This window comes from Falco cherrug, chromosome 7 (assembly GCF_023634085.1).
Source record: "Falco cherrug isolate bFalChe1 chromosome 7, bFalChe1.pri, whole genome shotgun sequence".
Lineage (NCBI taxonomy): Eukaryota > Metazoa > Chordata > Aves > Falconiformes > Falconidae > Falco > Falco cherrug.
In genome coordinates this window covers 53,567,895-53,586,031 of record NC_073703.1, presented here as the reverse complement: position 1 = coordinate 53,586,031, position 18,137 = coordinate 53,567,895, and the positions used below count along the sequence as shown (strand labels likewise).

Sequence of the window (18,137 nt, the reverse complement as noted above, 5' to 3'; positions counted from 1 at the left end):
AATTACATACGTTTTTCATTTAAATGCTGGAGGGGAGAAAGAATGTCCCTATTCACATTATTTTCCATATCCCTTTTTCTTCTATAAACGTCCAAGATTCACTACTGCTAGAAGCCCAGCCAAATTAATATTTTGTTCTAAGGTACATAACTGTTGTGGGGAGACTGGTGGTCATCATTGTGCTGGACCTTGCAATCCAGACTGCCAAATTCAAGACAGCACTGAAGGAATCTCATCCTTCGGAGCCTTTAAGGCTCAAAGCAAATTCCTTCCTAAATGTAAATACTCTTCCTACGTTTGTATTTCTGATCACTTTCAAAAATAATTTCTAGCTTGGGTTTGACAGTATAGTTCTCAAGTGCAGCATTTCCTTGATTCCAGCCTCTTCTTTCCATAGCTTATGAACCCTCTGAAATCATCACTTTATTCACCCATGAGGATTCTGATTTCACTTTAAGGATTCTCCTCAGAGGAATATAGGCTGTGTTTCTGCCTCAAATTGAAGGCAGAAACCTAGCTCTTCATACAGTGAGTTCTGATACTTACTGCTTAGATGGATTCATGGACTGAAGCTTGATTTTCCTTACAGTTGTTGCTCCCTGATTTGAATTTTAACTTTAAAAAGCTTTGTTCATTTTTATACTTGAAAGCGTACAAGTCTGAAGTTTTGGCTGAATGCTGTATACATCAGTGACTATAATGTACACCGTATATAAGATTATTGTTACCTGTGTTTACTGGTTTTTGCTTTCGTACTTGAAGCTCTTCAAATTTGATGCTTCTAGCTCAAATGAAAATGTTAGTCTTACCTAAAATCAACTCCATCAGAGTTAGGCTGGAGCAGAAATTCTGATCGAACCACATGGGTTAATATATGTTTTGTTCCTGGTCATATAATTAAAGTCATCCAACCATCCAACCATCCACTTTAGAATTATAATAATGATAAAAATCACCAAGCAAATGCCAATGGAAAAAGCTGAAATTTAACTTTAAATATGCCTGAAAAACATAAGAAATTGGGTGATGGCCTTCTGTTGACTCTAGGCCTGAAGATTCACTCATTAGTAGATTGGTGACTTTTGAAGTTTATAATTGTTTTGAGTTTGTTGTTACTGTTTTTGTGTGTTCATATTCTTTGGACGTAGAAATGGAGGGAATGTTCCCTGTGTTCAGCTTCCAGAAGGTAAGATTGTAAGCATGACATCCAGGTTGCAGGCTTCATTAGCAATTACAAGTTCGATTGAGAACCCTTTGAAGCTCAACGAGGAGGTGCTTTTTCACTCCCACAGATCTTGGATCAAAGGGATGGAGGCCTGGAGGCCTTGAACCAGGTTGGAACAAAAGCAGCAGAAGATAAAAGATCCAAACAGATCTCTGTCCCTTTCTCACCAACATCTATTCAGATGTTGACAATAACTAGATATTAAGAAAACTGAATTTTGTTTCGTAGTTGTCGCAGGTGGGGTGGGTGGTGACTGCAGCTGTTCTGCTAGCAGTTCAGGAAACACAGCTGGAACAGAAAATGTGATGCTGTAGCAGAAGGCCCTGAGTGGGTACCAAGGAAGTCTATATTGCATTTTCTGTCTCCAAATTAACATGAACTTTCACTAAGGAAAGACTTCTTACATCATTTTCAGGGGTACTCATTTTCTGTATAACTAAATAATTCCCCATTCAGAAGAGAAACATGTAAAGAACTAAGTAATTCCCCATTCAGAAGAGAGTTTGGATAATGTTTAGTAAGTAAAACATGAAACTAGTTTTTGAACAGGGAGATTAAAATGAAATAGCCTTATCTTGTCTCATGTAGAAGACTGGCTGAAAATAATCATGATGACATCATAATGCCTACATGTCAAAGGGAAAACAAAGAGTTGCACATATCACATTGATCTGCTGTGTCCTGAACGTTGTGTTTCACTTAAACATGACAGTTTTGCTTGACTATATTTGAACAAAAAATTTAATTTAGAATTCTGATTTTGAGGGTCACACCATTCAAGAAAAACAGTTTCCCATTTTTTTGCAGTAGTGTGGAAATCTCCTTTTAATGCTGCGTTGAAATTGGCTGTTGCTGGGTCAAGAAACAGAAATATGAAAATAGTTAAGATTTCATTTAAAAGCAAAACACTTGTAATAGAAATGAAACTTTTTAAACTGTCAGCCCTAGGGTATGTCAAAAGTTAGAGAGTAATTTATGGTGTGCTTGAGGCCAAGAACTTCTGTACATCACCTATATATTTTTAGTCCATCTGATTGACAGCAGCTTGAAAAGCTGCTGGTTGACAGCTGGTTGAACCGGAACGGACAAGGAGTTTAAAAAGCCTTAATGCTGGTTAGATAGGATGTAACTCAGACATCTAGCACATACTTGTGAGGCTAAGCAATTCAATCAAATTGCCAGGGTGTGAGTTTCTATGAAAACAGGCAAATAAATTCCATTTCTCTGGCAAGCAACAAGGACAACAGGAATCTCTTTCTCTTACATCTCTTTGGAAAGAATTTTTTTTTTCTCTGCCTTTATTTACACTATCAACTTCTCAAACTGGAGAAGACTTTCAGAGCTTTTAGTGAACATTTAACATTTTCATTCAAACAAATAAAAGATCTTGTTCACAGCTAATAATACAAGTAGTAGAAATTTTGATGTTCCCAAGTGTGATGTTCCTAGAGATTTCTTGTGTCTTACAATTCCCACTTGGATTCTGTTAGCACAGATTAGAAATATCTGTGTGGATATTTGTTGAAGTTTGTGCACAAATTACTTGGCAGTAATTTTTATGTCTTGATTTAATACAGGCTTTAGCTTACACAAGATGAGTGTCCTCTCCATATATGGGTATTATAACTAATACTGTTTCTCTGAACAAAACTGGTATGATTTTGAATAAGCCCTGAACAGCCCCTAAAATATCACAGAAACACGCTGTCTTTCTAGTGTTATTCATACAGCATATCTGTATGTTGTCCCATACTTTTAAGAACACAAAAACCAGCTCATATTTTTTCTCATATAAACATAAACGTTTCATTAAAATTTCTCTGAAGAAATAAAACCCACTTCCTTTCTCTTTGCTTCTTTTTATTCTCAACTATCAAGCCTATGCTGCCGGTTTGTAGTAGCAAGTTTGCCTTCCCATCAGCTTTCTGACCAGCGGTTTACTATTTTGTCTCCTTTTTTGCTGTACGTATCATAGTTCTTCCTGTTTTCTCGTTCAGTGAGATGTTCAGCTTGCAGTTTTAGCTGGAATGTAAGATTTTGTTTGAACCCTCTCTTATTAATAACATTTGATTTTGCATCTCCAGGACAAGGTCAGTGTCCATTGAGAGATGACTAATCAGCATCTTATCCCAGAAAACTGCCCTTTGCCTTTTCATTTCATTTTGTTCCAAATATTACATAGTATCTTCTTTTATTTTATACTGCTCCTATAAAAGGAACCAATTCAGCCCTTGTGCTTCTGTGGTATATTCATCAACCCACTTCCACCTTCCTGTTCCAACAGTAGTTAGGATGAACCATAACCTGATCATAAAATTCCACGTATATGGTGAGTCTACTGGGAAACAATGATCACAATTAAATACATCTTTATGTAAAGTGTAGGTGACGAGGAAAAAACGCAGAAAAGAGAACTCAGTAGTATATGGATCTGAAGATGTTTTTTGTTCAGTGTCAAGTCTACCAAGCATAACATTTAATAAGTGTAAAAATCTGCTCCTAAAATTATTTTGGCTTCAAATGGTTTTGTGCTTATTTCTTCCCACTGACTCCAAACAAGTAATTCCATGTGTAGAATAATATATGATTCATATTTAAATTTTGGTGAGGTGAACCCTACCAACAGTGCTGCTCCTTTTGAAAAATGTGTTATTGAGTAATGTCTGCTGCTATCAAATTCCTTGAGCTCACTTTCCTTTCCCTTTCAGAGATGTTGTCAGTAGAACAAGAAAAAATTATTCTATAGTGTTGAACTGACTTCAGCCCTAATTCAGATGGCCATAAAGCATACTCTTAAGACCTTGCATGTTCAGCTCAGTGTAAAAGTGCTGTTTGAATAGGAATGCATTCCTGAAACAGGGCAATTGCATCTTGTATTAGGATTATTTAATCCTCAAATACTTTGTTGAATGTTTTCTGAAGTAAGCAATTCCAGACATATGTTTCCTGTGAAATTTTTAACAACTTCATTTTTATATTCCATATTAATTCAATCAAAGCAATTCTCTCTGTTCTTCAGATTAGATTTAAAACATCTTTTTTAATGAAAACAACCAATGTATTTCATTACATTTTTCAGTTTCCTTCTAGTTTAACCTTTTGTATATTGCTTAGAATAACAGGCCAAAATCAATGTTAACAGTATTATCACACCAGTTTGAGACATTGCTCTTCATGGTTTAGTTGTATTTTATATATTCGTTTACAGATAGTGATGAATGTATGTTGTACCGTTTGGGAAGGGGGGGAGGAAAGTACTTTAGGCAAAAGACACCATGCAGACCCCTACAATCGTAAATCAGATCATATGTGATTTGCAGTCTATTTAAAGCAGGCAAGTATTTGGGAGACCATGCAAATGGCATGTGCACAGAGTATATTGTACAGAACTCAGATCATGTAATCACTAATAAATCACACATAGAAAAAAGCAGCAGCAGCGTACTTTCCCACATCACAGAGAATAAATTGTCTTCATAAACCTGCTGAAGTTTCAAAGAGAGGTTGTTTGAGTTATGCACTTTCTTACTGACAGCAAGATGTAGTAGGTGTAATATCTCATAAACAAGCCTGCCTGGTGTTGATGAGACAGTTGGAGGAGTACAGTCCTTAAACGGTTAACGGCTGCTGTGCTTTGCATACCCTGCTTCCTTCATTACAGCTTGGCGAACTCATTCCCTTTGCTGTACCTTAGTCCTCTGTATGTCTGTATGTATGTTTGGGTTTCTGCTGGTGGTTCCACATTCTGCATGCTTTCCTCAAAGTGGAGCAATGTGCTTTCCCATAAATAACAAAGATTATGGGTTAGCTTCCTACAGGCTCTGTGTTCCTGAGAAATGGGCTCTTTCTGTTGGTGGTAACTCATGTTTTGATGTCATTGTTCTGAATTGTTCTTCATGTTATAAAATTGAATTTCAATGTACTCCCATAAGAGTTAGCTTTTCATATTGGGCTGGAAACTCTTCATCTTTGTGTAGCAATTTGTTTTATTATAACCAATGGTTTTTAATTGTACCTCCCATAATGAAGAGCTGACTTAATACTCTGTGCTAATCTTGTTATGACTTTAAAAAGGTAAGTAATTTCTCTAACCATTCCTAAGTCATGGTAAATTGTTAAAGGGTTTTTCAATTTTCTTTTTTTCTTTATTTTTCACATGATTTTTTCACTTGTAGCACAGATTTTTTCTTTGTGTCTTTTCTATTTTTCTTGTAAAAATTTTTTTGTGGACTGATTTTTATTTGCAGCAAAACATACCTTGTAAATTTAAATTAATCCAATTTAGTAGTCATTGATTTCATTTTTCAGACCAATAATGATTGCTAGACAGAAAATGTCAGCAGGACTCTTTATTTTACCATTCCCTTAATTTATTTTTGAGTACTTAATTTCACATTCTGTTCGCTACTTTAGCCTGTGGAAGAAAGCTTACTCTGCACTCCAGCATGATGAAATTATATCTTAAAGAACATAAAATCCAGTGTGCTTAAAAAACAGAGTAATGTGAACTGAATGCTTTGGGTTTGGTTACATTCTGCCTGAACTGTGCAGGGGAATGGTACTGGCTGGTAGCCCACTGTGTCTTCTGCCAAGATACTTTGTGAGCCAAGAGGCTGTAGAATGGACAAACAATAAATCTATACTTCCCCTGTGAGAGACAGCAGTAGATCGTTATTTCTGGAACTACCTGTGAATGAGACAAATAATAGTAAATAATAGTACTAATCACTCGCCCCACTCAGTCGTGGTACTGTACGCCAACTGTATGTTTAGTTAACAGTAGCTGTGAAAAGAATACAGGTTTTTTGTAAATGTCACATTAAATAACAAAGGAGTAAAACATACAAGTAATGAATATGATAAAAGGCACTCAAAGCACATGACCCCATTCATGCGAAGCTTCATTGCTGCTAAAACTATGTGTTAGAAAACTGGTGGGTTTTATTCAAAATCATTTTACTGCAGTTTTGTTTAAAAATAAGATTTAGAATATCAGTGTGCAATTCATATTAAACAGATGGAAGTATCATGTAATAACTAATTTCAATGTCAGTTATGTTCAAACGTGGTTTGTATTCTGCAGCTGTGAGCATAGGTTGGGGAACGATCAAGTCTAGCTGATCAAGCCTTTTACTTTATTATCATGGATTCCTCTTCCACAGCTGCTTTTAAAATTTGTGGGAAGCAAATTATTTCTCATACTGCATATGTTACCCATCAGGTGAGTGATAACATGGAAACTGTAGGCTGGGTGTAAGAAAACAAAAAGTAAATTTCAAGTCCTCTGTGTGCACAGAATTAAAAAAATGACCTGTGAGAGGCTGCGTGTGAAGCCAGCTGTCTTTTGTTGCCATTGTCATTTGGACACTGTAAGAGCAAAACTTTGTCAGCACGTTTTTTATATTAGAAGATTTGATCTGCAAATCTCAGCTGCTCTGTTCATTATAAATCTCTTGTTTTTGTCCATACACTAGCTCCACTATAGGTTGGAAGGGCTTAAAGATGAACTGAGGAGGAATAGAGGCTACAACTCGAGAGTAACTATTACTGCTCAAAGGAGCTGTTTTCCATTCGCAAACATTGCTTTGCGCTATGGGTTTGGGCTCCTTCTGTTCCTCCACTTTGTTGAAGACACTCTCTTGACTTTCATTTTACTTCTTTAGCACTGTCTTTGTCTGCTAACATTTTTCCTCCTTCTCTAGTAGCTTTTATCTGTGTCCTTTGGATCACATATTTTACTTAGTTTGTTTTAGTAGATTGTTTCAAATGTTTGTGTTTTGTATTTTTGGTTTTTTGCCTTTTTCTTTAGGACTATGTTATCTCACTGAGTTTCATTCCACAGTTTGCTGAATCGCTTGGTTATTTTGCAGCAGGCCCATTCCTCGTTTTTTTCTTTTCATATGGTTTTCAGTGAGAAATAAGAGAGCCTCTTCCATTTTAAACAGTAGTCTTACACACATAGGCCCATGTCTCCTTTTGCACACACCATCTTCTGCCTTGCCACGTCCATCCTGCTTCTCTCTCCGCCCCCCACCCCACCTCCGCCTCTCTCTCTGCCTCTCTCTTTCACGATTTCTTTCTTACCATTATACCATCTTTTTGGTCCAGAATTGTCTTTTGGTAAATTACAGGTAAACATTTACTTCTTCCAAAGAGAGTTCATGTCATGCCTTTGAAATCTGGTAAAACAACTCTGGGCCAAATTTGGGCATCATTAATATTTTGTTTGCAGTTTTCTTGTATAGTATTTTTGGTGGGAAGGAGGGAGGGTTTGGGGGATTTCTGTTGATTTTTTTTTTAAACAACAGTTTTTTCAGGGAAGGACACCATAACCCACTCTAAGTTGCAACATTACTTTCCATAAGTTATTCCATTACAATAAGTAGACTGTGTTGCGCTGTAGAATCCAAATTTCTTTATGTGAATATACATTTGGGGCAAGCTGCTGTGGAACAGAAGAAAGAGGTTTAGAAGTTGGGGCACAGTTGGTTTCAGCCTTAAGTGGTGGTTCCTTTCTGAAGACAGCTTTTGGGGGGTTGAGTGTGCACCATTCTTCATCAATTCTTAGACCATACATACTCACTTTCTAGGCAATTTTTCTGGAATTGCAAATTGACACTGTAGTCTGAAAGATAATCTGGGTTCACTCCTTTGCTTTTTCAGCAAAGAACAGTGGTGCTGCAGGGAAATTACACCCTCAGCGTCACCTGTGCTATTCCACTTCCTTCACCACGTCTACCCAGTTTTACTTTTATTATCCTCTCACTGAAATTTGGCAAAACATTTGTCAGTACGGTAAAAAAGAGAAGGAAACCGTTCATCCTCTCTCTGAGATTTGCCTCCCTCAGAAGTTTACTTTAGCTGGGGTTTTGTCCACACAGGAAGCTTGTTAAAGTGTTACCAGTTCAGCCAGCTGACCTGCCAGAAGGCAGCCTGCTGGTCAAAGTAGTTACCTAAAAACTTGCAACTTCAGTGTTACTACACAATGTATACAAGGTTTCCAAACCTGAGAAGAATTAACAAGAGCTGATGCTTCGGTATAGGTAAAGTTTAAACTGTGTTGTGTTTACAGGACTGATACTCTTCAAAAAACAATTCTTTTTAAAATCTGTACAGTAAACGGATGGAACTCTATAAATACCCAGTGTTACTAGAATATTAGACCAGCGTGAATCCTCCCATTTCCCCACAGTCAGACTACAGTGTCTGGAATAGCACAGTGGGAGCTAAGCATCTAGGAAGAGGATTTGTTGAGAAGCCAGTTGCCATCCTCACAGTTACTTTTTAAAGTAGAATTGCACTGTAAAATTCATTCTGAGCCTAGCATTTCCTTTAACCAAACAGAAACAAGTGAGTAAATTTATCTGGCCCCAGCCAGGAGCTGTTGATACAATTTTGAAGAAGTCTTACTAGATGTCTTCAGAATCAACGCAATCTAAATTGAGTATTTTTAAGCTCTTTCTACAATACCTGAAAATATCAATAATAGAATTTTAAAGCAGGTCGTGATAATATAGTTATGTTAGTATTTTGTCTAATCATAAAACAGGGCCTAGATTCAGAGTTACTGTAATTACCGTTGTATAAGGAAATGTGGATATTCTGTTTAAAACTAGAGCTTGACACGTAATTTTAACCACTGTGTTCTTTGATTTCACTCTATTACTGTCCTTAGGCCATCTTGTTTCTTATGTGGGGGGTGGAATCAAATTGTTTGTATCAGATCCTGACCATCAGCTACTACCCTTCTGCGTAAACGTACTTATCTCATACAGAGTATGTAAGAATGTTCCTGAAAATACATATAGCCTCTGTCTTAGATCCCAGGAGCTTGCCCATTATGTCTCTGTATTTTGCATTCTTGTTAAATTCTGTATCTCATAGACTCTGTGCTCTCTCTGCAGGTCCAGTCTAGGTGCAGCAGCAAGGAGAATATCCTCAGAGCAAGTAAGTACTGAAACTTCATAGCTCTGTTGAGAAACCAAGACTGCTCAGAAGACAGCAAATGACAGTCAGATGAGAAAGATGGTTGGGACATAAGTGGATTTGCAGAAGAAATTTCATAACTTAAGGCAATGAAATTCAGTCCAAATAGGAAATTAAAGAAGTGTAAATAGCGTGTCATGTCTATGTATTAATCGATAGTTGCCTTTTAATTTTTTCTTTCAGGTTTTTCTTCTAATGACATGGAGGTCTGTGTTGTTTGTGGTGATGTATTATTGTAAACTATCATGTGTGTGCAAGTTTTTTGGGCAAAAAAGTCAACACTCAAAGACAAAGAAAGTGGAAATAATCAAACTAAGGATATATATGATTTTTATTTTCATACCTGAACATGAGATTGAATGTTGGGTTACATAATGCCAAACCAAAAAATACAAAAGTTAAGGATTCAAATTTGATCCAAATGACCTGTTCTTTAATTTGCACAACTCCTTTCCTTTGTTTTATGGAAATCTTTTCCAGTCTCAAATTTGATCCACTATATATATATATGTGTGTGTGTGTGTGTGTATATATATATGTATATATATATATATATATATATAAAAAAAACTCAACAGGAATAGGAAGTTGTTTTAGTGATAATAGAGAAGACCGACAGGAATTTTCTACCTGATACAACCAATTGACTTCACTGCTTCAAAGCTAGAGGATTATTTTCTCATATGAAATGCTGCTTAATATAAGTAGTTATTTTTAGAACCATCTGACATTTGACATTAGTGAAAGATAACTTGGGAATGTCTGAGGAGTTGTTCAATGCCATTTACTTGTAATTAAAAAGCACCACTTAGTCATTTCAGAATTTACAAAATCATTATTTGTCTCTGGGTCTGTTTAAATTAATGATAATAAGATAATGACTCTAAAAGGAGAGTTAGCATTTGTTTGTGGGAGGAAACAGGGACAGAGAAGGGTTAGTAGTTACATGTGTGTCTTGTTCCTTTCTTTGTTATGGTTATTCATGCTGTTAAAAATATTCATATTTTTAACACCTGAAGGAGCTTTATTTTTGAAGTATGTATTTTCATGGCTTCTCTTGCAGAAGTAATGGGTGTTACTTTTGGTGTTGGAACAACGTTTGCAGAGGTTAGGGGATGTTATCTATTTTCAAAACAGATGTGTTGAAGAAGTCATCAGTAGATTTTAACAGAATGTTTGACTTAGAGACAGAGTTCCAAATCTGAAGCTAGTACTCTGGACACCATTCAGAGTATTCGTAGCCTCTGAATTCATTCAAGTTTTAAAGGTTAAAGAGGTGAAATGCTGGTTTCTGAAGTAGCTCACAGGGAGTTTTAGGTAGCAGTAAAACATAAAAGCACATAATGGCTGTAGCATAAAGGTTGTTTGCTGCCACAGAACTCCCCCAGCTTTCACTGCTGTGACATTTTTTCCTAGCATCTTCCTTCATTTTTTCCAGCTTTTCCTTTTAGAAAATAGTTTCTTATTTTATAAAGTCAGGAAAAAGTTTTTAACATATATTGTGGGGAATCTGTGGGACCTGCAGGAATTATGGTGCTGCTAAGCAGGGTTTCTTTCTCTGCAAAAGAAAAGTATGGGAAGTTTGACTGTGTCTCACAAATGCTTTCCTTTCCTTTTCCTCATTTTTATGAGGTTGCTAACACAATACAGGCATAATAACATAAAATGTAAGCTTGCTGGGGACATCCTGATTGCTAAATCCAGGAATGCAGTTTTTCCGCTAGTTACACTTACATCTCACAGTAGTTTAATTCGGATCATTCAAAGAGTTTGTTTAAATAATTTCTTCCAGACTCTTTCTTGGGACTGGAATTAGATGGGCAGTTTTATTTGTCTCTACTTCTTCCTTTTAAAGATAGTTTACTGGGTTAACAGCAAAAAAATAATTAATGAACAATCTCCCATGTAGAGAGACAAGCATGTGTCAGTGCTGAAAGAAGTTGTGTATATACAGATTGATTAAGCGACCTTCTCTTCTGAAGGAAAAACTTAGATTGCATGATTGTTTTATTACTTTTATAGTTATTTTTTATTAGAAGTCTAGACTTTATGCAAGAATCTTTTTTTTTTCCCAAAATTTGAAGGAATGTGCAACAGCAAAAGGGATATTTAGGTAGCTATTGCAAAGCAGAATCATGTAACTAAAAATTAGGTTCTATTATTTTTTAATGCTATCTTATTATAATTTATGTTGCTTTAGGAATATCATTACATATTACATACAGAACATCATCCACTTTGGCTCTCATAAACACCTTCTTGCTCTAGGCAAATCCATTTAAGATATTTCTACAACTGTCATTTTCTTAATCTTTTGGTTTGTACCTGTTACTCTTGTTTATGTATTCCTGCAATAGTTCCCTCTCGTCAGTTGCTCATCTTGACTTTCAAAATCCTTCAGAGCTTATTGTCCCCTTGTTTACTCTCTCAGTAAGTACCAAGAAATCAAACATGCTGTTGGCTTCATTTTCGAACAACTTTTGTCATCATTTCTCCCAACCTGTCCCTCATACTTGGGAAAAGTAGGCTTCCATTAATGCATCTACTACCTTCACTCAAATTATACATTTAAATGTCACTTTGCTATGGTGACTACAAAATCTTGACAGTGGGTAGGATACTCGCTAGCTGGAAGCACATCTGCTGTCTTGACTGTCCAGTGGTTTTGTTGTGCTCCCCTCTGTCCTCCTTTCAAATCTTTGGCTCCCATCTCACTCCTGGATTGCAGACTCGCTGGGGCAGTGTCCCTTTGTGTTTTATCTGTGCACTGCACGTAGCAGATTGAGATGTGTTTGTGGGGAACAGAACGAGGGGTGAATTGTCCTGAGTTCATAGTTCATAGAACCGAGTTAGCCTCAGATTACGATCCTCAGTGTAAAATACTGCATCGTTTTGAAGTGTTCGTGTTTCTGATTCACTGATCCTTTTATGCTCATCAAAACTTCTGGTATGTTTTTCATTACAAGTAGGGATATACACTTTTGTGAACTTTTTCAACTGTAGATTGCATTTTGTTTAAAATCTCTCTTTTGATTCTAGTTGAATATAGTGCCTTCCTAGTGTCTGGCATAAATGCCGATAGTGGTAACTAACTGATTTAATTTTCCCCTAAGTGCCGGATTAATTTCAGTAAAATGGTTTAAATGAGTATCACTGTGTGTAGCCTACATAAACCTGGTGCTCTCTTGTTGCAGGTCACAGTGCTGTTGACATTACCAAGGTAGCAAGAAGACACCGCATGTCTCCATTCCCATTGACATCTATGGACAAGGCCTTCATTACAGTTCTGGAGATGACCCCAGTGCTTGGAACAGAAATCATCAATTACAGAGGTATTTTAAGTTGGACTCTTTGTGAGGATTAGGGTGGTTAATTCCTTATTTTACAGCCTTCATAAGCTCTTGATCTTTTATTAATGTTGTGAGGTGTCTGAGACAGTACCTTCTCCAGGAGAAACTGCTTTAGGAAATGCCAATAATAGGAGAAGAAATCTGCTGTCAAAGTCAGGTGACTGTCAGCTGAGCTCAGTGCTGTTCCCTGAAGATACCTGTAATGGAACTCAAATATATCAATGAATTTTCTTCTGGTCTGTGTTACATCCGACAAAGCTAAAATGTAGAAACCACAATTTGCCTTAGTGATTGATTGAACACTGGACTTCCGTAGATGCCAAGTATAGTGATCGTTCACTCTGTTCACGTACTGTAGGAGATTCTCACTAAAACCCCTTTCCAAACTGCGATTAATGAACAAATCAAAGCAATTATTGGTTCCAGGTCACTTTTTTCCATGTCTCTATCTTTACGGTTCATCTCAGTCTGTTTTTCCGGATCCTGCTTGGCCCATTGGTCATTCCAGAATTTGCCTCCTCTTCTCATAAACACAACATAATTCCCTTTCTATTCTACCAGTACATTTGATCCTTTTCTGATATTTACTTGCATTTAACATTTGATTTATTGATACTTTGTAATCAAGCATAACTGTTGTTGATTTATACAGTGAGGTTGTCTTAAATGGCACCAAACAGCAGGCAAAATGTCAGACCTTGTGACTGTGTCTATACTTATAAATAAATGGGGACAGATGAAGCCGTTGTCTGGCCTTAAAAGGAATCAGCAGGGCCCTCTCACGTTTATTCAGCTAAACGATCCTCCCTCCTGGAACAGTGTGTTCATAGTGCCTGTTAGGTGTCTCCCTTGCTTCTGCTATCCCTTACACCAAGCCTGGGCATGATCTGGGAGAGTGTTCTTGGCATAGAACAAAACCATGACAGGGAGCTTGCTGGCAAGTAATCCTAATGTAGGTAGGGAAGAGGAAACCTCCTCCAGGGATTCCTCCGGATTTTCCAAAGGTGAGGTGGTGAGTGAAGAGAGAGCAGAACCGCAAGCTTCAAGAGGCAGAATGTTTAGGACATCAGTGGACTCCAGGTAGCAGAGAGGTACGTGTGGTTTCTGGATGGGATATTCTGTCTTAAATTTCAAAGTTGTCGTGCTCTGCACCAAACCTTTGTGCTGCCGCAAACCTTCGAGATATCTTCATATTGACATCCTGGTTTAGCAGACTGTATGTACAATCACAGCTGTGTGTTTAGTCGCTCCAAATGGAGTTCAGTGCTCCCTGTGCCTTGGTAAACAAGAAGCAGATCTCTGGGTGCACATCCTGCATTCAGAACAGCACCGATACTGGATCAGCAAGGAATACACACATTACACCCTGCACTTTCATAGTGGTGTGTGGATTAGAAGAAGGCTGTAAGGCATAAATGCCTGAGCATCACTATTAGACCTTTTTGGATAGCTGTCAGCCCATTGTGGACAGTATGATAAGCCACAGTTTTAGGTATATTTAGTCAAAGTTAAGTGCTATATAAACAACACTGATCTCCTGAAATAAAGGATGGAAGTCTGGCATGTACCTCCCTGAAAAAATAAGCACAGCATATGTTTATTTTGCGATGTGAGGTACTGTCAAGGTACTGTAGCATTATTATTCTTTTTTACATAAAAACAGTTTTGATTTTTTTTAACCTCTAGTACAAAACTAAGTAAAGAAATGAATTCTTGAATTTGGGTTGTATTGATTATAGGGGAAAAAAAAGTATTGATAAGCTATTACTTTTCCTTTTTTTTGTTCTTCTATAAATATGTCTCATTCTCTTGTCCTTTTATCTTCATTTTCATTTTTCTCCATCTCTCTGTCTTTTACACTTCTGGATGAAAAGTTACATACTGTTTCACCACCCTTTTGTGTTGCTTCCATTGTGTATTTTCCCTAAAACTTAATAAAATATGGCTAAAAATATTCTTCTAGGTAGACATAGGGTAAGCATAATCCTCACATGCTGTTTGTTGAAGTCAATAACAATAATGACACCATCTATTTATATGTATACACCAGTCTTTGTGCAAACATTTATACCCACAGTAGGTAGCAGCCTTTTCGTACATCTGATTTGTAAACTTCTTCATTAGAATTATGGTGAAATGAGACTTTCAGGAGCACAATTTCTCTGTAAGGAAAGTGAACTGTTTAAAGTTCTAGGATTGCAATTTATTTCATTAACAAATTACCCAATTAATTTTAACCTGATTTATTTATACTACTAAACATAATACATTGTATTGATCCTCGTAAGTAAAGCAGCTGAACGTTACTCTGTACAAGTAGCCAGTACAGTCCTTGCCTTGGTTAAGTCAAGGCATGCCGTAGTCTTGCAAATCTATTCCCCCCTGACATGAGAGGGAGGATGAGTACAGTTATCTTTTGAAACTTGACTTTCACATTGATAGTTGTATTGCTCAGTGCCTGTGTAGATCATTTAGCCTCGTCCATATTAAAAAAAAAAAAAAAGAAAAAAGTAAAAATGGAGAGTCCTAAAACTTTTTACAGAAGGGCCATAAACCAAAGGCATCTGAAGCATATTTCCCACCTGCCATCATCAATATCTGGTATATGAAGCCTTCCATTAGCCTTTTATTCCAGGTAAACGCAGTTACCTGAACATTGCTCCATGAGTATATAAGGTTAAGTTTTTAGGCAGCATGATAATGATTATTCTTCTGAAACTAAGAGGCAGAAGTTTAATTGATACTAAAAGAACAAAGCAGAGGCAATCCACACTTCATGAGCTTCAGCCTCAGAACAGAGCAGCTTTTCTGATCTAGTCCAAGAGCCCTGTAACTTCTGTAGAGCTTGGACATTTTTTTCCACAGTTTATTCATTTTGAACTAGCTGATTATTTTGATAGCATTGACTTTTCAGATCACACTGAAGTGCTGTCAGGACAATATTTACAAAATGGGAGCAAATCCATCATCTCTAGTACAACACCTGTCTCACTGCTTTATCCCAGTACCAGTACCCTGAGAAATCAATATTCTTCACAGAACTGTACCAGTTTCACCAGCTAAGCTTTACAAAATACCCAAATTTGAAAAGTGAGTTTAATGTAATTCTCCATTTTTGTTAGAATCAGAAAATTATGGGCATCACAATGGGCAGTTTGATGACATTAAAATACTTCAGAACATCTTTTTGGAATTACAATTAATCAAAATAAGGTCAGCGTATTTCTAAAATAATTGCTCAAATAAAGGAGAGTACAGAGGTACTTCAGATTGTCCTTTAGTTGCTGAGTTGCTTCATTTTAAAAGCCTTAAGGCTTCAGCCAGTAATTCTTACATTTTTCTCCCCTTAATGAAATTCATTCCCACTACCGGCTAGCCATTTATTCCCTTCAAGTATTGCATGGCAGAATGCCAGGGACATACTGTTCAACTTTTCTCTAATTGGTGTGATTTTGCAAGCAGACAAGAAGTAAAATGAAGACACAACATGCCTGCTAAAATTAGAAGCATCACTTTTGTATGAGATTTTGTGCATCTGTGAACAAAGGGTGGGTTTACTAGGCTTTTGATAGCTGCCTTTTCTGTGCTATAATTTAAATGGCTGTGTCTGCAGTCTTTTCCAGTGCCAGTGTACAAGGTTTCATGAGCTTTCTAATAACTTCTGTACTGTGTATCACAGACACTGATATGCAGTGATGCACAGATGTATTAATAGCCATCACAAACATGCTTTTCTAGTTGCTTTAACAGGTTTTATCAGTGTTTTCATGGCAATACCTATTTCAGAGATGCAACATGAATATTTGCTTCAGGCTGAAAGTTGATACAGATGGATGTGAGCACAGTGATGTTGTAGTTGTTATAATTAATTACTAACTAAATCACTTTGTGTTAACAAATACAAGTAATCTCCATTATAACACCACTTCACCGGAGCTGAACATTTTCAAATCAAGTAGGTGCGCTTTTTAACAAAACCTGTCCCTTTAGTGTGCAATGTTAGGTCTTCTGCCTTCCCAGCAGATCCAGAACCACGCTGATTTCCCTATCTGTAAAACAAGGAACACACTTGATACATGTCTCTCTTTTTTGGCATGTCTGAAAGATCATAATCTATAAAGTACATATCCACCCAAATTCTCCTGGCAGGAGTAGTCACGCATCCACTCACTTCTTCATACTTTCTGTGCCACAACACACTGCTAAGAGCAGTGGCCTCTATTACAAGATGAGATTCCCTTCTTCTGCTAAGACATACTGGAATCAAACCAATCTCAGTAGTTCTGACCCATGTGCCCCTTCCCAGTCCATCTAATCACACATGTAATAAATCTTTCTCACTTTCCCACTCTGTGAAGGGATAAGGTACATATTTTCCGCTCTGTTCCACATCATATTAAAAAAAAGTTCTTGCTGGCGCCATAAAAGCGAACAAGTAGTGAACACTTGACTGAGGGTGAAGTAATTCATATCAGTCTCTACAGGGAGGCTGAGCCAAATTACAGCTTATCAGTCATAGTTGCTAAGTGAAGGGAAAGAGTATGTTTGAAACAGCTATTAAAATACTTAGGACTATATAGCGTATATTTACATAAATAATTCTGACACACACATGCACTCACCCTCCATTAAGCAGAAATGCTCTCAGCAATTAGGAAAAGCTAATCTATTGCAAAACTTCTCTGTCAATTTATGGAAACTTTTCCATCGTTACTGTTTATGTGAATCCTCTGGGCTCAGTCCATCACCTTTTGTACACAGGATTCAATTCTGAAATGTTATTTTAAAAGCTTTTAAAAAAATAACTTCTTTTTTTAAGTTTAAACACAGGAAAGTGTGTATTTTTAAGAGATTTCAGAAGAAAAACTCATCCTGAAGCAACAAAATACTTGTTTTTTCTGTCTGATCCTATATCAAAGCTGTCACTTCTGGGTTTGGATACTTGGCATTCAGATCTACTGTCAACAATTTCACCATAACCAGGAACACAGACTTACTGAACAAATCTTTCATCAGTACTTTCAGACTTCAGTGTTTTGTCATTTATGTAGAGGCAGAAATCAAAAAACTGAGATCTAATCACAGCACACTGCTGTTCACCTTTTTTTTTTCCCCTTTCACTAGCTGTAATGACATGGAGCATGGTCTTTTCTCTTTTCTCTTTCCTAGATGGAATGGGCCGAGTCCTTGCTCAAGATGTATATGCAAAAGATAATCTACCACCATTTCCAGCATCAGTAAAGGATGGCTACGCCGTCAGAGGTAAACACTCACTTTGTAGACAGGCAGTATAGTGTCTGTAAAACCACTTTACAACGTGTTAGTTCACCCATTTTGAATCTATCTGTTGTGTGGTTTTTTTGAGATTTGATTCAGATCATTGCTGAAGTCACAGCTGTCTTGAAGGAAGACCATAAAGCTGAATTCAGATCTTTTAAGTGGATACATATGTACACAGCAGATGTACGTCCATGTGTGCTCATAGACATGCACCTGTGTTGCTAGTGAGTCTCTTGGAAACATAACGCGTTCAGGAGAGTAATAGAATGTATGTTTCTGAATGTCAGATTATTCTT

The 18,137-nt window shown here is 37.0% G+C and overlaps 1 protein-coding gene across 9 annotated transcripts in view; it reads left to right on the top strand.

Annotated features, from left to right (window-relative positions):
- GPHN (gephyrin) overlaps positions 1-18,137 on the top strand; it is a 296,954-nt gene that overhangs the window by 234,130 nt on the left and 44,687 nt on the right. For all 9 annotated transcript variants that reach the window (XM_055715673.1, XM_055715679.1, XM_055715678.1 and 6 more), the window contains 3 exons: positions 9,130-9,172; positions 12,406-12,543; positions 17,731-17,823. In XM_055715673.1, the coding sequence (XP_055571648.1) occupies positions 9,130-9,172; positions 12,406-12,543; positions 17,731-17,823 (274 nt within the window). The remainder of the gene's footprint in view (positions 1-9,129; positions 9,173-12,405; positions 12,544-17,730; positions 17,824-18,137) is intronic.